The sequence below is a fragment of the Auxenochlorella protothecoides genome, assembly GCF_000733215.1.
Source record: "Auxenochlorella protothecoides strain 0710 unplaced genomic scaffold scaffold87, whole genome shotgun sequence".
Classification (NCBI taxonomy): Eukaryota; Viridiplantae; Chlorophyta; class Trebouxiophyceae; order Chlorellales; family Chlorellaceae; genus Auxenochlorella; species Auxenochlorella protothecoides.
The window spans coordinates 113561-136921 of record NW_011934441.1 but is presented as its reverse complement, the minus strand read 5'-3'; the positions used below and the strand labels follow the sequence as shown (position 1 = coordinate 136921).

Below are 23361 nucleotides of genomic sequence, written 5' to 3'. Positions count from 1 at the left end.
TACACCGCCGCACGCTACCATCACATTATCCCCCTCATCACAGGACGTGGGTACTTGTTGCGTCTCAACGAATATTTGAACTTGTGCAAATTTGGCACTTGAACCCTTGCGCTGCGCTCGAGAAGCGCCGAGGGGAGGCGAGACCCGACGAAACCCTGGTGCTCGCCGGCTCGACGCAAGCTTCCTGATCACACCCGAGAACCCCGGACACGATTACACACCGTCGTTCCCTGGCATGGGAATCAGCTTTTCCAAGCGGGCGTGGCGCGCACAGCATTTGCCGGACACCGAGTTTGCCGCGGAGGGCGAGGACACGAGCACGGTCAACACCAAGCGGCTGGCCAGATTCATCAAGCAGGGCTTCCTGGCCCCAATATGGTCTCGAGAAGGAGAGGAAGACCCAGAGAATGTGAGTGTGCTGTGCAGATCGCGGGGAAGGCCGGTGCTGTAAGGGACCGCATGCATTGGAATGTCATGGAGCCAGGTCCTCCTTCTGGGGCATGTTGACTCGGCCCTGGCAGGAGTCCAGCTCGAGCGTGCCCTGTGTATGTGTCATTCTTCGCAGTATACCGCTCACACGTGGCCTGCTTGCCAGCCGCCCACCCATGGCCCCTCCACACAACACCCCCCCATGCAGGACCATGAGTGCCCCATCTGCTTCCATCACTTTCCCACCCTCAACAGCACCACATGCTGCAATCAGAGCATATGCACGGAATGTTTCCTCAAAGTGAGTGTGGGGGTGGAGTTTGGGGTCAGTGTGAGCCAGCTGTGTGGGGGCAGCTTTCACAGATGTTACAGTTTGAGATGGGAGGCTGGCATCTTCCGTCAGGCTCCGGGACAAACACAGATTGCATCGTCCACCAGAACACGGTCATGCGCATACCGTTCTCATAAGCTCCTCCCCTCCCCCCCCTTCCCTCTTACAGCTCGTCCAACCCCAGCCTGGAGGTTCACGGTATGGCAGCCCTTGCCCCTTCTGCAACAAGGTTGGGTTCCACGTGTACTACTCGCCCATGGCGCTGAGTCAGCGCAAGCAGCTGGAGGCCGAGGAGCAGATGCGCGTGAGCGAGACCCAGCTACGCTCCATGCTGGTGCGGAGGACCGTTTGCTGACACATGCATGCTGTGGGTGGGGTGGGGTGGGGTTGGGGGGGCGATGGCTGAGCTGACCGCAGAGGTCATACCATATTCTGATCGTCCTCTGCGTCGGGCGGGCTCCATCTTATTGGACCCCATGCCCCCATGCACAGGAGCGCCAGGCCACAAATCCCTCACCAACCTACCCCGCTGGCACGCCCCCGTCTGTGGTGCTGCGCATCAGCCCCTCCCAGAAACCCGAGTGGGAGTCGTGGCCGGAGGCCACCCCGGCCGCCCCTATGCAAGACGGAAGCACTGACGAAGGCGCATCCGTCCGCGACCCCGGCGCCGCGCCATTGGCCGAGCACGTCGGCCACGGGCAGGTGCTGGCCGCCCCCACGGCTGCTGTGCTGGCGAGGCAGGTCCAGCCTGGGCCGGGGCCCGAGTCCGTTGGGGCGTCCCATCGCCGGCACAGGAGCTGGGGCCCCAGCCCCAGCGTCGCTCGCTGCACGCCCGTGCTGCACCGTCAGAGTGTGGGTTGGCACCAGCTGACGGGGCACGGTTCCAATGCCTCGCTGGCGGGCCTCGCCTCGGCCTCCTCCCTTGGGGGGATTGAGTCTGCCGCCTCCGTCCAGGACGCGGGTGCGCTGGAGGAGCTCCTCGAGCGGGAAAGCAGGCCGGCAGGCGGGGAGGACGCTGTGGCCCGCTGTGGAATGTCTGGCGGCACTGAAGACGCAGCAGCCGCAGCCCGCGACAGCGGCGTCCCGCCGGCAAGCCATGCGTCCACCTGCCAGTTTCCCACCCTGCAGCCTGGCCCTGCGGAGTCCTTCACGCTCCATCAAACCTTGAGGGCGGGCATGGCCCTGCAGGAGCCCGCCGACGCCACGCCCGACGCGCCGCATGATGTGCAAGTGTCCGCCGCATTTGACCCCGGCCGGGGGGGGCCCGTGGTGGTGGTGGACCCGGATGGATCCAGCCTGCTGTATCTCCTCACCTGCGATGCCCTGCCGGAGGAGGAAAGGGCGGCGCTGGCCGCTGCTGCCGACGCAGTGCTGACGCCCCAGGGGCTGACCACCTACAATGTGAGTCTTGAAAGGCTGGGATGGCACCCCCCCATGCACTGAGATGTGGTCACAGCTGGGCCCCGCCGGCCTGCTGGGAGTTTGTGCATGCAGCGACTGCTTGGGACATTAACACAAGGGTCTGACCTCCCACACTCCGCTTTCCTTTCCAAATGCACAAAAGGCACCGGTGAGCGCGTACGACGACGCTCTGCGGGCCAGCATTGCGCGAGCGGATGCCCTCTTGCTGGCAAGGACGGCGGCCAGCTCTAGCCAACCGGGCCCCGATCCTGCGGCAGCCGACCCTGTCGGCTGGCTGGAAAGGATGGCTGCGGCAGATGCAGCTCTCAGAGCCAGCGTGGAAGGCTCCGACCGCGCGCTCTTCAAGCCTCAATAGCTTGCTGGGCACGTGTATTTAAGCCAGGGCTGGAGCTCTGTCATCGTTGTACTTCTTGTGTATGTATTGGCAAGCCCTGCTCATGGACGTGGAGCTTCTCTGGGTACTCATCTTGATGCATGTATGAGACTGGCATTGAGCCAGGATCACCTGCAGGGTATTTTTGCTGGCCATAGGATATCTCCACTTCTTCACACCCCATCCCCAAGTGCCTTGTGAGTGGCGCGAGACGGCGTGCATGAGAACATAGTGCATTCTTTTATATTCGGAGATCAGCTAACAGCAAGGAGTTGCAGACAGGGGATGCACTCACAAGTGCTGGTGCCAGGGGGAGATGCTCCTGACCTCCAAACAGCGACATCATCGATGACCCTGGGACAACGCGATGAGTGGAGCTCCGGCTATCCGACAACGCATTCATCAGATGCTGCCAGACTTGGGCGCCCTGATTCCCAGGGACTGCAGCACATGCTCATACTTTGGTCGGTCGGTAGACTGCAGGTAGAGGAGGAGCTGCTTGCGGCGCGACAGGACCTGCATCAAGCCTCTCCGCGAGGCGTAGTCCTTCTTGTGCTCCTGCAGATGGACGGTCAGCTGGGCGACCCTCGCGGTCAGGCGGGCGATCTGGACCTCAGACGACCCACTGTCGGTGGAACTCCTCTGGAAGGCGGGGACCCTGCTCAGGTCAGTGCCCTTGCCGCGGTAGCGAGCACTGCATGGGAAGTGTGGGGTGCAGGACTTGAACAGGATAACCTCCGCGCTCCGATACCGTGCGTTTCCTGGCAGTCCAGGAAGTCAGACGCACGCTACTCACGGACGTGCGAGTGTTAAGAGTTGAATATGCGTACCTGATCTGGAGAGATGGAGGTGGTCCTGTCCGAAATACAGAGGGCGAGCTCCTCACTTGCGTGAGCACAACGGGACCTGGCAGACGCAACAGTGAGGATGGGTATGGCTTAGATACAATGACTTGAGATGGTATGTAGTGGATTGCGCCCACACCGCGGAGACCTGCAAGGCCTCAGCGCAGAGTCAGGCCACTCACGGTGGGACTGCAAGCCCTGCAGAGACGTGCACGCCGCGAGATACGCCATGTCGGTCAGCTCCTTGCTCAGATACCCTACTTCGAAGACCTCAACGGGGCAGCACACATGCATGTGCAAGGTCGGCATGAGGGCAACAAGCGCAGGGCCTGGCGCCAGCCGTGGAGAAGTGGATTACGTTCCCGCTTTCGATCCACAACATCGGCAGTGGTCGGGGGGCTCGGGGAGGCCCTGCATGGCCGGTCAGCGCCTAGGGCTGGTTCTACATCTCATAATTTTCTAGTTACATCTCATTCCAGAGTGGTCGGAGGAACGTCGCGGAGGATGTCGATGGTCGCAACCTCTCCGCTGGTCGGTACTGCTGCACAGCGGGGAGTCTGGGCCCCACAAGCGGTGAGTGCATGTAACTTCCAAGCCAGACATGCAAACCAGCTCAATGCAGCGAATGTTTATATCCCAACTGTGCATACTACCACCCCTGTTCCAGACGAAGCACTCCGGCTTTTTTGGAGCTCGCCTGCCCAGCCACGCTGCCCGTGCTCCACGAGCCAGCTCGGGCACCGCCTCGCCCCTCACAACATGTAGGGGATGTTATCGGGAGGTTGCTGATGCAGGTGTGGGCTTGGGACCATGGTAGCAGCTGGGCCCCAACCCCCCCACACCTGCCTTCACCTCACCACCCACTCGTCCCACGGCAGGCGTGGCGGCCACGCCCTCGGCCCCGCCCCAGGCGCGGGACCGCTGGAACATCACGTACTACCCCAAGGGGGCTGACGCAGCGGCGTTGCAGAAGCAGTGGTACATCATCGACGCCGAGGGCCAGACCTTGGGCCGCCTGGCCACGCTGGCGGCCACGCACATTCGCGGGAAGAACAGCCCCGCCTACTCCCCGTCCATGGACATGGGGGGTTACGTCATCGTCATCAATGCAGAAAAGGTGGCCGTGACGGGGCGCAAGGAGACAGACAAGACCTACTTCCGCCACGCCGTCGGCCGACCGGGGAGCTGGACGGTGGAGACGCTGCGGGACCTGCGCAAGGTCAGCGATGAGGAATGGGTGGGGCGTTTTGAGAGGGTGTGCCGACATTATCATGCGTGTGAAAGTGTTCATCTGGAGCGTTGACCATATCGCTGGCCTGACTGTCCCAGCAAGGGCCAAGCCTGGAGCGGCTGGTTCCCTCCCCTTCTCAACCACCCTCCCACCCTCCTCTCACCATTTATGGCCTGCAGCGCATCCCGGAGCGGATCCTGGAAAAGGCGATCCGCGGGATGCTGCCCAAGGGCAAGCTTGGGAATCACCTGTTCAGGCACCTCAAGGTGGGGAGGGGGTGGTGGATATTGTCGGCTGTGTGCATGTGCACTGCTTGCTGCCTGGCAAAGTGTGATCTTTAGAGAACCTGCGTGCAATTCAATGCCGACGCTTCTGTGCATGCTCACCCACGATTCTGCCCTTCTTGTACCTAATAACACAGGTTTACAAGGGCGCCAGCCACCCACACGTGGCTCAGACGCCCACGGACATCACCCGCCACATCAACCTGAGACCCTCGGAGGTGGCTGCCCTGAAGGAGTGAGCATGCAGGATGCACGCTGGCACGCTGTAAAGAATTCGCCAACAGTGTGTCTAGAGGGCAGCAGGGATTGAGGTGTCGCGCATGGGCTGTGCATCACGAGTGTCAGAGCCGAAGGGTCACCTGCATGCCAAGAATCTGGCTGCTGAGATGGCTTGGCAACCAGGAGCAATCTTGATCCCAGCACGAGCCACCCGAGCGTCCTGCCAGAGAAGGCTGGACGCCTTCCACATGGAACTCAGGACTCAGCACCCGTGGCCGCAGAGTTGGCCGCCCGGCTGCGGGCCGCTCGCTGTTTCCTCCTCTCCTGGGCTTTGGCCACCCACGGCGCCGGCTCGGTATTGGTAGGGTCCCGCTCGCAGCGTCGGTAGTACTCGCTCCAGGCAGCCGTGTAGGTGGGAGGCATGGCCCCACCCTTGAGGAAGGACCAGCCCTGGCCTGCCCTGGACTCGCGCCCTGCGTGGAGACTGGCAGAGCCACTTGACGCAGTGGTGTGAGGCGACGGATCCCACCTGCCTGTCCCGGATACTCGCGCAGCCCGCATGTGGTCGGGAGAGGACAGCTCCCTGCCACGCCGTCCAGTCCATGAGCATGACCCGGTCCCACAAAAGCAATCCCTTGCTCGACAGCCCTTTTTCTTATCGCACATGCTGCTCGCTGGGCGCCGGTGGCATCCAGAGGGAACTCGTAGATGAGGGCTGGCAGCCAGGTCGCTGGATCCACGGATTTCAGGTCCTTCAGACCCAGCCGCAGAGTCTGCAGGCGCCGGCTCCGTTCCCGGAACGAGCAAAGGGGGGCCTGGATGTACCGTGTGCCTGTGTGGCAAGCAGACGTGGGGGTGGTGGCGACCCTGAAGGATTGCCGCATGCCCCACAAAACATCATCCACTGATGTAGACGCACTGATGCAGACCGTGGCCTGTGCGCCCCGCAAGGGAGGCTCATGGTTTCCTTGAGAGGAGGAGACATGTGCGGTGGCCGGGCCCCACCGCTCACCATCCAGGGTAGCATCCCACGCAAAGTGGGTGTGCCCAAAGATGTGGATGTCGGGGCGGAGAGCCGTCACGCGAGCCTGCAGGGCATCCGACCCAGACACGGAGGGGAGCTCGGGGAAGAACAAGAACCGTTTTTCGGGGAGGAGCTCCTGTGCGTGTTTGGTGTGGAGTGCGAATGGTTTGATGCTCAGGGATACAGCCGCCACGGACATGGATGGAGGGTCAGAGGGGACCAGGGCCCCAGATGATAGTCCATGGTTGTGGCATCGTCCACTCTGTGCGACCCTTGCATGCCTGGCCCCATCAGGGAGGTCTCCCCTTGCTCCTGAGCACGAGCAGGTTTCCCTGACCAGCAGACCTCGCCCTCCACTCCACTTCCATCGAGGCCCCACCACGCCGCACCTCCCGAGGCAGGAAGTGGGACATGGAGATGACGTCATGCTCGCGGACCCCGGCCAGCGCCGCTGCCCAGCCCTCCCCCTCGTTCTTCGCGTCAAACCAGCGCGCCAGGCCCGGCCCGCCAACGCTGCCGGCGCCCGGGATGCTGTCGGGCCAGACACAGGCGGAGTAATCGGAGAAGGCCCACGCGTGGCGCTTGCCCCCCATGCCAGGCTCCCGGTCCCAGGAGGCGTGGTGCCAGCTCAGCAGCGGCACCACCCAGGCCGTGCCGTGCAGGAGGAAGGGCCGGGTGCGGACGTCGTACTCCCGGCACAGGCCCTGGATCTGGTCCAGCTTTGCCGCCGAGTCGTGCAGGCCCCTGGCTCGATCCACGGGCCGGACCCATAGCTCTGTGTATTGAGGGTGGTTTGTACGTGCAAGGGACACAGGGAGTTTCAAGAAAAAGCACCATCTTGCAGATCAGGTAAGGACGCAACACTGAGGGTCGGTGACAATTCTTCCCCACCTCCAATTCCTTCCTGCAGTGCGCCAGGAAGCATGCAACCCGTATCAGCATGCAGATGTGAGCCTGGCCACACCAGCGCACCGTGGTTGCCGGGGACGTAGACGACCATCCCAAAGGCGGAGGCCAGGGTCTGGAAGGCCCATTCCACGTTCTCCAGCTTGTCAGAGGCATCGCCGGCAAAGAGGAGAACATCATCCCTGCATCAAGAGAGCGTGCCTGCCGATAAACCCTCCGCTGGACAAGACATCATGGCACTGAGCGACTCCCAGCTGGGGGCTGGAATGGTTGGACATTGTTCAACGATCATTGTCCATGCTCAAGGCCGTATCAAACCAAGGTCAAATTGTACTGGAAACAGCATGTACCAAGGGTCTCCAACATCAAGGAGCAGCGACGCCCTGCACCTCACACGCACACGGTGGCTCCAGCTGACATCTCCCTCAGGCAGTCTTTATTGGCTGGGGTGTCCACATGGAGATCGCTGACTGCCCATACCCGACACACACGGGGTTCGGTGGTGCTCTGAGTCGCCGCTGACGCCATGCACAAGCGTTTGGCTGGGCTCTGCCGGGACCTCCCATGCATGTGGCTGGGCTGGGTAGGCAGGGTAGGGGCCACAGACGGCGTCCATGTCGCGAAACGCGCAAGAATGGCTGGCATTCCACAGATTCTGCGATCCTCCACGTCACATCATGAGAACGAGTGAACATGGCTGCAGGCAACACCCCGATCGCGAGGAAGGAGGCACTTTGGCCCAAGCATGACGAGAGCGGTCGAGCAACCCGGGGTATGAAGCGTTCTATGTCAATTATGGTCCTAAATCATGTGTATGGGCCATTGGAGATTGATCGCTCTTCAACCTTCGATGAGAGCTTGCATTCATGGGATTCATCCTGTGGCCAAGCTCCAAAAGGGAGCAAACATACCCTTGTTGGCCGTTGTCCGTGCCCAGAGTCTGCGCTCTAGGGCATTTGACACACCGTGCCTTGGATTCGAATCCCGCGCCGTATTCTCTTGTATGTGCGAGCAATTTCATAGGAGGCCTTCGCACTCAGCCTGTAATCCCACTGTCATTGGTGCTCCCGGCGAAGATATTCTGCGTTCATCCGTACAGCCTACGCGTGCAAGTCTTAACTCGCAGGGGCCGATCAAACATCTTGTAATGTTGTAGACGTACTCCACACCTTGATCTGGTGATGATGCGTGGTCCCGGAACGACATATGTCGCTTGCAACCGCTGATTACAGCTCAGGCGACCCCTGCAAACGGCCGGAAGCAAGAGGAGCATCACCATGGCGAGCATGGACGCGCTGCTGTGCGGCGGAGTGGTGTGCAACAACCTGCCGTCCCTGTGCTGCGGCGACAAGGAGCCCCTGCTGGAGCCCCTCGAGGTCGACGGCAGCCGGTTCAGCCATGCCTCTGTCCTTTGGCAGCGCACCACCTCGAGGCTCTCCACCAAGGCGGAAGAGGGAGCAAAGGGGAACCAAATCGTGCTCCTCCTGGAGTCCTTAAGAAAAGGAGAGGTGTTAGCATTCCAGGCAAGGCGGATGGGAAGATCAAGTGTGTGGTGAGGCAGAGCCAATGCCCTTCCAAGTGAGCCCGCTCCAGCTCGCCGATCCGAAGGACATGCATCCCCCCAACCCCTCTGCCGCGCAGATCACGGTGCTGGTCACCACCCTGCTGCTCCAGGCCTACATCATCGCCCTGCTGGTGCTCAAATTCACCAGGCACCAGACCCTTGCCGTGCTGCAGCAGCAGCATCGCTGGTTCAAGGCACAGCTGATCCTGTATGCAGTCACGATGCTGGCGACCTTGTACGTCGGCATCCGGCTGGCTGCTCGCTTGAGGCTCATCAGGAAGCAGCCCCAAAAAGTCTGGTGGGTCCTAGTGCTGGGTGGTGAAGCCTGAAGATCCCGTGTGCGGTGGTGGGATCGCCGCCGCCTCGTGGTCACAGGCCTTTGGCGGCATGACCGGCGCAGACCAGAGCTGGGGCCCTCAGACTCTCAATGCCATATCGGCCCCTTTCGGTGCAGGTCGCGGCGCCAGAAGATCCTGGTCATTGACGCTGTGGTCCTCCTGTGCACCCAGGTACAGCGAGCGGCAGCGAGCAGGGTGCCCATTTCTGCAGCATGCTTCCAGCGGCCTGCCAGGCCCACCTGCCACGCCTGCTGTTGGCTTTCCCCTCTGCTCCTGATGTGCCTTGACCCTGTTCAGAACGAGAGCTGTCATCGCCCTCTCCTCATCCATGCGCCGCCCTGCAGTTCATGCAGCAAGTCTGGGCGATGGTGCCCCTCGTCATAGGCCTCGTGCGAAAGTGCTCCTGGTTCTCAAAAGACGTCAGCGCCTTTGCATTCCTGCGGGAGATAGCCCTGATCACGGTGAGGGTGGTGGGGTGTGACTGGAGTGTGGTGGTCGAGGCCGGGGTATGGTGGTCCCTGTCCATTCGGCGAGGCCGACTCGCGGCCACTTGGAGATATCAGTGGCAGGGGGTACCAGGGCCAGGGGTCTTCTACCGGATGACAGCCTCACTCGGCCCAAAGCCCACTGCCCCTGCTTTGCCACAGGTGCTCGCGTGGATGTGCAGCATGGTGCATGGCATGACACGGTGGAAGGGAAAGGGCGCCTTTGACATTGGTGCAAAGCCCAAGCTCGTGGTGGACTTGCCCATACGTGCCCAGCTGCGGCTGCACATGCCCCTCATTGCCTACACCGCTGTCGTCATGGCCATGACCCTCGTCCGGCTGATCTACAGGGTGCGCTTGCAGAGGTGGACGTGAGGAAGGGTTTGGCCGGGGTGGGCTGAAAAAAGATCTATGGCGGGGTTCACATCTGCATGGTAGAGAGGTGAGTCTGGGAACATGCCCGAATGTCGTCCCATCAGGCGACATCGTCAGCACCGTCCCAACACCCTCTGTCTCCCCCTCCTTAAATCTCCAGGAAACCTCTGTGCTGGCCGATATTCCAGCTGGGCAGTGTCCAACGGGGAAGTTTTCATGCAACGTTTCGAAAAGTGAGACCAGCATCGAGCTGGGTGATGGATGCCAGAGGCGCATGCACATCCTCGCACTCAACAGTTCCCACCTCCTCTTGCAGCTGAGAAGGCCGCCATCATCCTTGCGACCATTGGCCTGCTGGGTTACAGCGGGATATACCTCTATTACCTCTGGCGAGCCACACGAGACCACAGGCGGCTGCCCTACGCCCAGTTCAGGCTGACGTTCCTTTACCTCCGCATGCATGTGCGTGGGGGGGGTGAAGGGATGAATACTCGTCAAGGATTGACGTTGATGGGGTGTAAGTACCAGGGAAGGTTGAGGATAGGTTATGCTGGCCTGGCCTCCGCATGACTGTGACTCCGCTTACCCGAGAGGACCTGCCTCCCTGGGTTTCAGAACTCTCCTTCCTACTCCACAGGCACGGCATGGGACCTTCATCATGGGTTTCATGCTCATCACCATTGCCATCGTCCAGGCAGGTCCAGGGTGGGCAGGGCCACCATCTTGTCATGCTGTTCACCGACACTCTGCAGAGGGACAAGCCTGGCTCCCCAACCCCCACAATGCAATGTGGTGCAAGGGCCTGAGATTGGAGGCAGGAGTTGCTAAGGCCCGTTGTAGCATATCAACTTTAGATCCCTTTTCTCTTCGTCCCGTCTTCAGTTGATAGAGATCGATTCGTGCTGGACGTACATTGCACTGCAGTTTGGCAGCGTGCCCACCCAAGTTGCTTTCACCGTGAGTCTGCTGTTCCTGGCTTCTAAACGTCGGGCACGGGGGGAAGGGACATTCTGGCGGCCACACCCAGGGTTTGGCTATCACTGGCATTTGCATGCGCTCACCATCCCCCCCTCCCCCCTCCTTTACTACCCTCATCCCTTACCGCCTTCCCCTTTGCCAATGCACCCAGATGCTGGTGGTAATTTTTGCCATCCTGCTCAAGCCCCGGAAGCGGGACCTGGGGCACACTCTGGAGGTGGGGCGCTGGAGCTGGTGCATGGTTGGCTGGCTCATGCGCCTGCCGCAGTCCGAAAGCGTTGCCACGTCGTGCTACCTCCCTCTTTTGCCTCACCACAAGTAATGTCACCCCTGCTCGATCCCGTGCCTGCGCCGCACAGGACTGGTCTCACGAGGTGGCCTGGACCGAAGAGGAACGCGACGAGGTCCTGGCCGACCGTGCGCGGCAGCTGGCCTCCAGCACCGAGTTTGAGGAGTCTGAGTTCCTGCCCCTGCCCGGCCTGCCGACGCTGCACATGCCGGAGGTCACGGGGCAGCTGCTCTCCCTGGTGGCTGTGGACGAGGCAGAGCAGCACGTGCCGAGGGTGGCCATGCTCTGCTTCGAGACCATGATCAAGCTCTTCTATTTCTGCCGCCTGGCTTACCGCGTCGGGGTGAGCACGCAGGGAGAGAAGGGGGATGAATGTCTGCCTGCCCTGCTCTTGAGGCGTAATTGAGTGCCGGGACAGGTCACCGCTAACGTAACAGATCAGCCGCTGTGTCACTTCCCTTCAATCATTATGTTGCTCCCTTCTGCCCCACAACATCACGCCACCAGACGGACGTGCCCATCAGTGTGGAGCACGGGCTGAGCCTGTTCCCCGGCATGGTCGGCCAGGAGGTGGTGGAGGAGGTGCTCACCGACACGCGCGCTTTCCTCGCCTGGGGTCCCGGCACGCTGGTGGTGTCCTTCCGCGGCACTGCCACGCGCAAGAACATCATCACCGACATAAAGGCGAGCCGGGTTCGGATGTTAAAAGGAGGGGAGGAGTTGAGGGCATACTGGTGTGGTCCCTGGGCAAAGGGGTCTTGGGATTTTGACTCGCTCCTGCCTGCCAGGGGTACACTGCCTTATCAGGCAAGGAGGGCGGAGCCTCAGCACAATGGTCCTGATCTACCACTGGTCCCCTTCTCGCTGGCTAGGCTCTGATGCACAGCATCAACAGCGACGCCTGACCCCGGCCCTGCAGCTCGTCTTGAACTGCGCATTGCACCCTAGCAGCGTCTGCGCCTGCCATGCCCTTCTTCTCAACCGGATGACACCCATCCCCAAGACCCCTCAGCTTGCGCAAACACACATCCACCCACTCATCCCCCTTCCCCACCCAGATCTGGAAGGTGGCGCACCAGCCGCGGCGGCGCAACAAGCTGGGGCGCACGCTGCTGGTGCACCTGGGCTTCTACCGCGCCTGGCGGCACAACGGCTTCTCTGAGCGCCTGCTGGCCCGCGTGTCCGAGCTGGCCGGCCCCGGCGGCGAGGCCGAGGGCCCCGACGGCCCGCCACGCGTCCTTTTCACCGGGCACAGCCTGGGCGGCGCGCTGGCCGTGCTGGCGGCAGGGGACCTGGCGCGCGCCGCGCCCGCCCTCGCGCCGCGGCTGTCGGTCTACACCTTTGGCGCGCCGCGTGTCGGCAACGGACCCTTTGTCCAGGAGTTCCTGACCCTGGTGCCGGACTGCTGGGCGATGGTGAACGACCAAGACCCGGTTCCCCGCATCCCCAAGGGCTGGTTCCACAACGCGGGCAACCCAGTGCTGCTCAACCCGCGCGGCGACCTCATCATCCGCCCCTCCGAGTTCGACGTCATCTCTATCAACACCTCGGGCGGCGTGGCCGCGCACCACATGCTCGGCGCCTATGCCCTTTCCACCTACGCCGTCATGAAGGAGCAGGTGGGTGGGTCAGCGTCTCGAGGGGGGGGGGGCGAGTGAAGGAGGGGGGATGGAGTTCAGAGTGCTTTCTTGCCCCGGGAAACCCTGGCATGCAAGCACGGAATGGGGTGGCTGGGGGGCGGGGACATGGGCGCAGCGGGGTACCCCTTCCCCGCCCTGACCAGACAGGCACGACTCTGGGCCTCGAACAACCCCCCACCAACCCCCTGCCCGCCTCACGTCGGACAGTTTGGCGAGGACAAGGGGCTGCCCGGTGGGGACGCGGGGGTGGTGACCCTCGCCAGCCACTTTGACGTCATGGAGACCCTGACGCTGAGCGTGGTGGAGAACAAGGTCCAGGTGGGTGGGCCCGGCGCGGGCTGGGTGTTGTCGAAAGCGTCTCATCGCACGATGCATCCTTTGAGGGTCCTGCCACCCGATGTGGATGCAGCTCGGGCGGTGGCACGGTGGGGGGAGGCCTGCCAGGCGCCGCCCTCCCCCCCGACCCCTTGCCTGGCTGGGCAGAATGCAGGAATCGCCCCGACTCCCCAATCAGCCCGGAACCACCTCGACCCATGGCATGCAGGACTCGAGCGCCTCTGCAGCGGTACTGACCACGCCCCCGTCCCAGGCCGAGGTCCAGCGGGGCGGGAAGAAAGGGGTGGCGGTGGCGACCAGGGAGGTGCCCAAGGTGGAGGCGGACGCCCTGGAGAGGCAGGTGGATGCCAAAGAAGGCTCGGCCGCAGGGTCGGGGTCCTTGACGGATGTGGAGCTGGGGCTGGAGCTGCAGCCAAGTACATCACCGCAGCCAGGACCCTGATGTTGGGTTAGGAGGCATGATCGGGGCCGCACGTTGACGCCACCTGTTGCATGCTTGAGCCGGCCAAATGGATCGACGCCACACTGCATACTGCTTGTACCCTTTTTATACGCGCTTTTGATGACTAACTGATGGTGAATTGCACTGGCTTCATGTACTTCCCCCCTTTTGACCCACCTGCCGATCCGATCCGAGGCGCGGGCGCGTGCTAGATACGCACGGGCATCGCGTATACTATGAATTGCTACGTGGTGATCCTGTCCCGCGTTGTCGGGGGTCGATACGCTCCTAATGGTTCGCCGTACTCCCACCACGACATGGCGTTCTGCGGGATCGTGCTCCTGCGCAACTGCATTCCCCTGTTTCAGAGGGACTCCAGGCCGGTGGTGGATGCCACACAAGTCTCCACGGGCACCCTGTCGGGGTCCGTGCACATGCCTGCGCACCCAGATGTCCCCCAAACCGTGCTGGAAGACGAGGTGGAGGCCCAGAAGCAGGGGGCGAAGCAGGGATCCTCGAGAGTGCTGCTCCGCATGGAAACAATGACGTCAGCGACCGTCATCTGGCTGCAGGTGGGAGGTTCGGTGAGGAGCATCATGCATTTTGAACATGTACACCACTAGGTTTGCAGCTGTTTGGGCTGCCTGGGTGTTGTTGGGTTCGCGCGGGGTGGGGAGTGACAGATGTCAAGGTGGTTGCACTGTAGGCATGGGTGGGAGGGCAGCAGGGCTGCTCTGCTCCGCCCCCACTCCTCCCCCCACCCTGACACAAACGAAGAATCCTGATTGTTACAGCTTCCAGAACTCACCCGTCTTTGATGTGCAGGTTGGCGTCGCCCTCTCCTTTGCCCTTGTGAACGCTTTCACCATCACAATCTTCCTGCAGAAATTCCAGTACAGCAACGACCTGCAGATCCTGTCGCAGCTGACCAGCTGGTTTATTGTACAGCTGGCTCTTGTATCGGTATTTTTTTTCATTTTGCTGACTTGCGCTGCGTCCTGGTTTCAGCGCGTCTGGAAGCGGCAGAGCGCCCACCGTGTGTGGTGGGTGCTGGCTTTGAGGGAGTTCTGTGGGTGGTGTGCTGGTGGCGATCCGGGCTCGCCAAGCCATGGATGGCGGTGCCAAGGGATGGGGGGGCTGACTGCACTGACTGCACGTGCAAAGCTGCAAACCTGCCAGGATTGGTCATCATGCACTGGCTCCGCCACACCCTCCCTCCAGGACCCAGCGCCAGCGGCTCTATGTCTTGGATGCTGCAGTTTTGATCTCACTTCAGGTGTGGCTGACACCGGTCTGGGAGCAGCCACCTGCTCACTGTCATGCTTCTCTGCCTCCATGATCAACAAGCCGGCATGTGATGCCCTGGCTGCCTACCTGTTGCTGCCATGGTATGCCGGCCGACAACACGCCCGTCACCCACCCGCTTGCAGAGCCTCGTGATGACGCTGCTCATCGTCTCTCAGTCGATAGCAATTGCCGTCCCATGCCCCTGGTTCAAGCAAAGCGTCTCCCTGCTGTCCTTCATCCGATGGACGCTCACGAACTCTGTGAGCAAGGGTGCTGTTGGGCCCACAGGAACTGGGGTGGATGCTGCGACTCGGTCGAGTGCAGCGCAAACAACCATGTGCCGAATGCACACGCTTGTTCCACGGTGTTGCTGCTGCTCATGTGATCCAGCCTCTGCGCCTCTGCATCTCGTCGTGCCACTTCACCGCGCTGGCCTGTCTTCCAGGCCTCGATGCGGTGGCACCATCCTGACCTCATCCTTCGGCCTCCAGCACACACTGATCTGTCTCCAGCCCACCCACCTGCCCGACCCCATATCCATTCAGATCCTGGCGTGGATGTGCGTGATGATGCGCGGCATGTGCTGGTACTGCGGCAGTGTGCAGCTCCCGGACCCCGACCGCCAGCTCACCATCGATGCGCCGTGGCGGAGGCAGGCCTGGGCCAATCTGCCCACCCTCCTGATCTTCCTCAGCACGGAGGCGGTGGTGGTCGCCAAGCTGGCGTACCGCTGGATCGACGTGCAGGAGGCAGTGGGCGTGCCGGCCTGCCGCACCTACCCCTATGACTGCACCCCCTCCACGGGCGAGTTTGTGATCAACATTGTCACCACCGTCTGCCTCCTCGTGTACGCGGTGTACTACATCTACCTGGTGGTCCAGGCGCGGGCCGACCACGCCAAGGTGCCCTTCACACGCTACCGCGTCACCTACCTCTACGTCCAGATGCACGTGAGTGCGCGCTGGGGGAAGAAGGGGGGGGGGACAGGGGTTGGGGGAGGAGAGATTACGGTGGCGTTAACGGTGTGGGTGAGGTGTGTGGACCGAAGGGGGGGGCGGGGCTCGTGCTGAGTTCAATGAAACAAGCATTGCTTGGGTGAGTGCAGGAGTGCGGCACCCTCGGCGTCTTCACCTTGTGCTCGGGGCCACAATGGAACCTGGGCGTGCGATAGAACACCTGTGCCCCCCCTCTCCAGCGTGCACTGTCCTGCATGAGTGGTGCACGTGGTAGATGGCATGCCCGCAAACCCTTTCGCAGGCGCGGCATGGAATATTCATCGTCGTGCTGCTCCTGGTCGTCAGCACCGTGCTGAGGGTGCGCCTAAGGCATTCGAGGGCCCTTCCCAGGGACTGTGCCTGAGAGGGGGGGGGCCGAGGGATGATGTGCTCGCAATGGCGCCCAGCACGCATGCCTTCACCAGACCTGCTTTCCCCCTTGCCCCAACGCATGGGCAGTTTGTGGAGTCCAAGTCGTGCTGGTCCTTTGTCGACATCCAGTTTGGGCTCATCCCCACCCAGCTGGCCATCACCGTGAGTCAACCCTTCCTCTGGGAGTTCCCTTATCTGGACCTGCTGCGCCTCCACGGCCCCGTGGATGCAGCTTTCCAGGCCACATCCTGCCAGTGCTTAACCAGCTCACCCCAAGCCCAAGCTCTGGCTCGTGCTACACCCTCCCCTGATTCGCCTCTGGTCCCCTGTCAAGAGGCTGCCCCCGCCGCCCCCCTCCCACAGGTCCTGGTGTGCGTGGTTTCCATCCTCACCGCCCCTTGCAGCGACTCCATGGACAATCTGAAGCAGGCAAGCTCTGACCAAGGGAGGGGGGGAGGGCGACTGAGCACTGCTTCCTCTTGCTGAGACACTGGCATGCTGGGCTGCAGTGCTGGTGGCACACAAGTGCCTGGCAGATGCCTGGCCCCATGGCAAGGTGAACCCTCCTGGTTCCCCTGGACGGCTGCTCCCCTCTCCTGTGCCTCTCCCTCCCTCCAAACCCCTCTGACGCCTCAGCACTTCTTCCCCCCACACCCCTTCCCCCCCCCGCAGCGATGGCTGATGGAGGTGGCCTGGAGCGAGCCGCAGCGCGAGGAGGCGCTGGCGGATCGACACATCGAGTTCCTGTCCCGACAGGGCGAGGAGGCCGCCGCCGCGGCCGAGGGCGGCATGCTGGGCACGCTGCGCCGCATGAGCATCGGCCTGGTCCGGCCCTCCATGAGCCACATGGCGGAGCAGGCGCAGGGGGCGTTGCGCCAGGCGATGGGGGGCACGGCGGGCAATGCCCCCGGCGCCACGCCCATCTCCGAGCCACGGCTGGCCATGCTCTGCATGGAGACGCTGCTGAAGAGCTTATATTTCTGCAAGCTAGCCTACCGACTAGAGGTGGGTGGGTGGGTGGGTGGGTTGGAGACGCCCGTGGTTGGGGACGTCGATGGCATGCTCCTCTGCATTCCTCACTCTGCCGTACAGGAAGTTGGCCTGGCACTTTGCTGGAATACTAGCACGGGGATGCGTGGCTTGGGATGTGGCGGCCATGCCTGTCGCGTGGATGATTGGCATGTATTTGCCAGCAAAACCCTCCAATGCCCCTGAAGCCTTGCGACCCCTCAGTCCCCACTCACTTTCCACACAAACTTGCCGCCTACGGCCTCGCAGACCCCCGACTCGCCGGTGTCGATAGAGCATGGCCTGAGCCTGTACCCTGACCTGCAACATCACGAGCTCCTGCTGGAGCCCGCCACCGACACACGTGTGCTGCTGGTCTGGGGCCGCTCCACCCTGGTCGTCGCCTTCCGGGGGACCGTCACCAGGAAGAACGTCCTGACCGACCTGGAGGTGGGAGGGAAAGGGGCTGGATGATGCGAGGGAGCACAGCAGGGGGTGCAGGACCGGGGGCCTTGCCGTGGACACGGAAACAGAGGCACGCTTGTCCTTGGCTGCGTGAGTGGGCAGGGAAGTGTTGGTGTCTGTCGTGTTCCTGGGCGAGTTTGGGAAGGCAATGTCTTGGGCCCCTCCTCCTGACATCCCTCCCGCGCACCCGCAGGCTTGGTCGACGCCGCACCTCCCGAGCAGGAAGAATGCCTACGGCCGCACGCTACGCGTGCACGCCGGTTTCTACCGGGCATGGCGCACCGCCGACCTCGGCGACCGCCTCGTCTCTCGCCTGGCACAGCTGCTGGAGGGCTGCCCCCACGGCGCCAGGCCGCGAGCGCTATTCACAGGTGGGTGGGTGGTGATGGGAGTGGGGAGCATGCGTGTGGGGTGGGGTGGCTGGAGAGGCCCAGGTCATGTTGATTACAGCCCAAACCATACTCCTCCGCCCGGAGGGGTTTACACCTGCGCTGGCCCGACGCTGGGTCTCCAGGGAGTGATGCGATTGTCTGCCCGTCCTATCACTGACATCTCAGCGTCCCTCCTTCCCTCCACCCAACCCATCCGAGCTCAGGCCACAGCCTGGGCGGCGCCCTGGCGGTGCTGGCCTCCATCGAATTCGTGCGACGTGCGCCGCAGTACGCGGCGGGGGTGTCGGTGTACACCTTTGGCTCCCCACGCGTCGGCAACGGCCCCTTTGCCACGGAGCACCGGGCAGCCGTGCCCGACTGCTGGAGCGTGATCAACAACCAGGTGGGTCTGATGGGAAATGGGATGGGGAAGACGCGTGGGGGTGTGTGTGTCTGTGACTGTTTTGGGGTCCCAGATGTCCCACAGATCCTCCCACTCCAAGGCATGCCTCGACGGAACCCTGGCAACTGGCGGTGCTTGCCACTCGAGCTGCGGGCCTTCGATGCGCAGCCCTGCGCTGCTGTTCGCCCCTCACACCATTCCATTCGTACCCGCATGCTCCTGCGCGGTGCATGGTCTCCTCCCCAACAGGAATCCCTTACTGTCGCCGATACATCCCTGATCAGATTCGTTCCACACTCTCGACCCACCCACAAAATCCACCCCCCCACCCCGAAAACACCAATCCCAGGACCCCATCCCGCGCATCCCCAAGGGCTGGTTCCATGGCGCGGGGCACCGCGTGGTGGTCACGCCGCGTGGCGACCTCATCATCAAGCCCAGCACGCTGGAGCTGTCGGTCATCTTCAAGTCTGGCGGCGTAGCGGCGCACCACCGCCTCCCCAACTACTCCCTGTCCCTCTTCAGCCTCTTTCGCGCCCAGTTTGACGCCGCCAAGAAGATGGAGGGCGGCGCGCTGGGAGTCACCATCCTGGCGGGCCGGCTGGACGTGGGGCAGACCCTGGTGCTGCGCTACGCGGGGCTGAGGGAGATCATGGACGCCAGAGAACGGCGCATGCCCATGCCCGTGGAGGTCTACCAGCTGCGCAAGGCCAGGGTGGGTGGCTTTGATTGGGCAGGGGGGTGCTGTGCTGTCGCTCCAGGAAGGCAGCCCATTGGAGTTTGGGAGAATACCTGGCGGCCGGTTCTGGGTTTTGAGGAACGCCCTCATGCTTCCTACCGCGTCATCAGTCCAAACCCCGGACCCGACTCCGACAACAGAAACGGGCGATCGCGTGCGTGGAGGAGCGGGCAATCAGCGGCACCTCCACGACTTTCTCACAAGATGACTCCATCATCAGCGAGCAGACCGCCCTCGAGCTGGCCAAGCAGGCGGGGGCCGTGGGGGAGGAGGATGTGCTGGGTGACACCTCGGTGGTCCGGGACCTGGGCGGCAAGCGGGTGCTGGGCACCCAGGAGTAGCAGGCGGAGAAATCCAGTGCCCTAGGTCCAAGCTGCGCTCCACGGCCCCGCTGACGGCCATCAACTTTTCCTCGGTCGCAATGACAGCGGCTGCCTTGACCAAACCCTGTGGGGCCGATGAAGACCCCTGTACCGATGTGTATACTGTGACTTGCACATATGTATCGATCTGGAGCGTCGGCGGCCTGCAGCTGTTGCTCTGTTGCCTCTTTTTCTTGTGGCGAACCCCACATCTGACGCTCTAGGTTTGCGAGCCATATTTCCCTAACTCAGAGTCTTGTTAATGATGGGCTCATCATCGTCCGGGGTAAGATGGGTTGGGGTGGAAATCATTCCATCCTTTAGGACGATGGGTCATGTCCTGCACCCAACGGCTGGATCAGCGACCACGTCAGGAAGAAGGGGGGGGGGGACCGTAACTCTCCAAGAGACAGCGGCTGGAAAAGCAAAAGAACGCATGGGAGATACAATGAAGTATCGGGCAGAGGAGTGCATTGCATGGAAGGGTATTGATCCCAGGCCTGCGCGGGCTGCTCATCCTGCACAAGTTCAGCAGGTGAATCCCCTGATCCAGACCACTGGTACGCTCTCAGTCGTGATGTCCCGACTATCGGGGATGCCGACTCGCAGAATAAAGCCTGAGAAGCAATGTACATGCCGGAGTTGGGTCTGGAATAGGTGGCCCTGGAAGATTCCGAGGACTGCGCCCATCCCCCCTGTACATCACTAGTCTCGGTCATTCAAAGTGAATGGCAGCAAGTCCCTTGAACACCCTCTCACTCATCATTATCTGTGTGTCACTCAGGGGGCCACTTCTCTGAAGTAGGGCAAGGTGGCCGAAAGGTTGATCAAACAATCTTCAAACCTTTCCCCTAGCTTTGATTATGCACATTCGAGATCCTCCAGCCTTCCCCCGTGACCACGAGATTATTGAGGGGGGCGGCCACGTGCCAAAATTTTCTGACTTTGGTTCTGGCTTCGAGGCATGCTCGAGTCTCTGAGTAGCTGATATCCGAGGTACAACTGCAGACTTGGAGCCAAAGTGCGCCACCCTAACTCATTCGAAGTGGCTGTTGGCCTTTGCTTTGACGCTCTATGGCAGAGGACGACGATGCGAATCCCGATACACTCCAGATATGGTGTGGTGGGCATTCGCGCGGCTGATCACGCCTCCACTCCGCCTGCAGCGACTCGAACACAGCCATATATGTCCTGAACCATTTGTAGGGATGGAAGAGTGTACTCAAGACTCGGAACCGGGCCTCGGCAGATCAAGGCGCAATTCGCTCCCGTTGAGGCAAGCCCGGGTGTGGCAGAGAAGGGGAAAGTGGGTGGTACGTACCAGGACTTGCAAGAGCTGGAATGCAAGCAAGTGCACATACGACTCCCTATCAACAGGCATATACTGTTACGCTGTTCATGGAGGAGTCCACCTGCTCTCCCCAGCTCTGTGACCGGGAAGCTGCCATAAACTTTCTGAGGGACCCAGAGCGACCACGGGCCATCCAGGTGCGAGATTCGCTTGCCAAGTGCCTCGCCCTCTGCAAAGTTCCGTTTGAACGCCTCAGCCGAGCACATGGGTGCGATTGCCTGTTGTACAAGGGCTGTGCAGCATGGATTGGGCAAGCCTTGGGCAACACGGGTGCAGGTCACAATTGTGAGGACCGCCTCACCCCAAAAGTATCCTCCCTCCCCGCCCGGAAACCACACACAAAAGTATCAATTACTGAGGGACATTTCGCCGACATCCATCCCTCCGCATTCCATCGAGGACATGATGCTGAAGACACTGGGACCTGTCATGGGGTACTGTGACACACGGAGAGGATGAGGGGTTTGTTCCGGCAGCACCCCAAAACACCTTGAGTCTGCTACCAGGTGGATGCGTGATCTCATTCTGCAGACAGTATCAGCTTGCAGACCACCCCACATCATGCCCCCTCCCCGTCCCGTGTGGCCCCAGGTCTGATCTGGGTCCTGCCCTGGATTTCAAGTCCTACATCCTCCGCCAGAATCTTAGGACGGGCTCAAGAGTGACCGTCCTCTTTTCAACTGATGGCAGCATCACTGCTGTCACCACTGCTCCAGGGGCATCATTCAACGCAGTGGAGGTGGGCCTCTGAGATTTCCATGGCTGTATGCATGCTCAACATTATCTGGGTTTGACATAGTGTGTTGCTGAGCACACAGGTTGCGAGCTGGGCTCCCTCAGTAATCTGCCATCCCCCCCGTTCAGTAGAAGGCGATGCAACACACTGTCCGACGGGCAACCACCGCCTCCTCCCTTGCTGCAGTGCCACCCGGAGCTGATCACGCAAAGTCCAGCCCTGTGTGCTGGTGTCTTTGAAGTCTATTTGCGGGAGAAATCTGTGGCACCTCTTGCCAGAGATGCCTGGATTCGATCAGTCATGGCCCCAGACCGGGGCCAGACCTGAAGAACTCCTTCTCCACATCGACACTGAGCTGCCCTCAAAGCGCACTCTCCATATATCCGCGATGAAGTCTGGAACAAGTTTTCCACAGCAGGGCATTTCCTCATCTCTTTCCCATTTTTCAACCATTCTTCTATGCTTTCAGCGATATGTATATTGGCCGCAAAGCCCAGAACAAGGGAGTGTGTTGACCGAGTCGCTCGGCGCGTCCCCGTTTCCACCCCGGGTCGGGGGTTTGGACCGGACGCTAGTTCCTTCCAATGCGCGGCCTTTATGTTCCATACCTAACAGCAAGGGCACCCGTGTTCGCAGATTCAGGCATTTTCAAGAGCCTCGGCGTCGTGCCTGCTTTCTTGGGGTTTGAGGCTCCCGGTGTCACAACGATGTCTGAGATACAGGAACCGGCGACGGGAGCGATCTTCCCGAGTACCCTGAGACCTTGGTGCGCGCTCCTCATGATTGAGCAAACCGATTTGAGTGCGCATTATGTACATTGAACATGATCCACTGCATTAACATGCAGGGATGGAGGTGTCTACAAGAATTTGGGCGCGGGTCCAAGGATCATGAAAGTCGCTTTCATCAGCATCAAGGCATGTTATGGATAGAACTTACGAGAAATACCCACCTAACACATCAGTTGTGGATCAATTTATGTCGTCACACACACAGTTGGCCCATGCAGGTGTATGCGGTCTCGCTGTACGTACCCATCGAGCGACTCCCACTAGCATCCGGAACAGCTCTCTCTGAATCTGGATTTCCACGAGTGATTCAGGTGTGCTGCTCCACCCCTGCATGTCCGACGTTTGAACAGCAGGTTTATTATACAAACCGTGAGACAAGATTCAGCAAATTCCCTGCTCTCCTGCCCCAGATGCAACTGGCCAGGAATATTGCAGGCAGTCAGTTTAGTGACACGATGAGAAAGTCCATGGGTCCATCGATGAGGTGAGTCTATTGTGCTAAGATCGATCGACAAGTATGTCGAGGTGACAGGCCAAGTACCTCCTGGGTTGGTGCATGGTTGGATTGCGCTATCAGTTCACAAGATACCATGATGATCCTGTGCTCCTTGACCCGTTCCCATCCATGGCAGCCATGACCTCGCAAGTCTGACCAAGTTCTGTGACTTTATAACACAGCAGCAGCTGCAGACGGGGACGGTAATCACCCTCCTGCTGGGCCCTGCCAGCGAAGTCGACGTCAATGTGGACCAAGTTTCTGCAGTGTCAGGAGGTGACATGAGCCAGGTATGCAAATATGGATCATGACACCCCCAAGGATGTTTTCGCTTGTGTTCCTTTGCGAGTGTATATGTTTAGGATCCAATCCTGCTATCTTGAAAGGAATTGCCAGCTCTTGTGCCAATGCTGGCATGGGAAAGCTTACCCTTTCACCCCTCTTCATACAGGCCAAGCCACAGCTCAGCCTCCA

General features: G+C 61.2%; 6 protein-coding genes across 6 annotated transcripts; 4 read left to right on the top strand and 2 right to left on the bottom strand.

Moving 5' to 3' along the window:
* Positions 1-235: 235 nt before the first annotated feature.
* F751_6379 (Protein SIP5) lies at positions 236-2537 on the top strand (the record flags this gene model as incomplete). Its single annotated transcript, XM_011403354.1, has 5 exons — positions 236-409; positions 638-730; positions 930-1094; positions 1253-2161; positions 2325-2537. 5 exons carry the CDS (start codon positions 236-238, stop codon positions 2535-2537), a joined length of 1554 nt encoding a protein of 517 aa, XP_011401656.1.
* Positions 2538-2957: 420 nt separating this feature from the next.
* On the bottom strand, positions 2958-3709 carry F751_6378 (30S ribosomal protein S15; the record flags this gene model as incomplete). The annotated part of the gene is made up of 2 exons (XM_011403353.1): positions 2958-3249; positions 3615-3709. 2 exons carry the CDS (start codon positions 3707-3709, stop codon positions 2958-2960), a joined length of 387 nt encoding a protein of 128 aa, XP_011401655.1.
* Positions 3710-4016: 307 nt separating this feature from the next.
* Positions 4017-5154, top strand: F751_6377 (50S ribosomal protein L13, chloroplastic; the record flags this gene model as incomplete). Its single annotated transcript, XM_011403352.1, has 4 exons — positions 4017-4161; positions 4279-4637; positions 4811-4897; positions 5053-5154. The coding sequence occupies 4 exons, from the start codon at positions 4017-4019 to the stop codon at positions 5152-5154; spliced, it is 693 nt and encodes a 230-aa protein (XP_011401654.1).
* A 235-nt stretch (positions 5155-5389) lies between these two features.
* On the bottom strand, positions 5390-7680 carry F751_6376 (hypothetical protein; the record flags this gene model as incomplete). The annotated part of the gene is made up of 6 exons (XM_011403351.1): positions 5390-5607; positions 5664-5966; positions 6147-6294; positions 6548-6933; positions 7131-7246; positions 7556-7680. The coding sequence occupies 6 exons, from the start codon at positions 7678-7680 to the stop codon at positions 5390-5392; spliced, it is 1296 nt and encodes a 431-aa protein (XP_011401653.1).
* Positions 7681-8350: 670 nt separating this feature from the next.
* On the top strand, positions 8351-19492 carry F751_6375 (Lipase; the record flags this gene model as incomplete). The annotated part of the gene is made up of 27 exons (XM_011403350.1): positions 8351-8572; positions 8706-8926; positions 9083-9137; positions 9311-9427; positions 9614-9802; positions 9987-10059; positions 10143-10288; positions 10709-10783; positions 10956-11021; positions 11164-11436; positions 11601-11786; positions 12152-12271; positions 12473-12712; positions 12941-13051; positions 13278-13409; positions 14337-14446; positions 14733-14787; positions 14942-15058; positions 15344-15748; positions 16056-16112; positions 16253-16327; positions 16838-17206; positions 17444-17623; positions 17832-18009; positions 18234-18412; positions 18762-19127; positions 19292-19492. The coding sequence occupies 27 exons, from the start codon at positions 8351-8353 to the stop codon at positions 19490-19492; spliced, it is 4518 nt and encodes a 1505-aa protein (XP_011401652.1).
* A 2567-nt stretch (positions 19493-22059) lies between these two features.
* F751_6374 (hypothetical protein) lies at positions 22060-22212 on the top strand (the record flags this gene model as incomplete). Its single annotated transcript, XM_011403349.1, has 1 exon — positions 22060-22212. The coding sequence occupies one exon, from the start codon at positions 22060-22062 to the stop codon at positions 22210-22212; it is 153 nt and encodes a 50-aa protein (XP_011401651.1).
* Positions 22213-23361: the final 1149 nt, after the last annotated feature.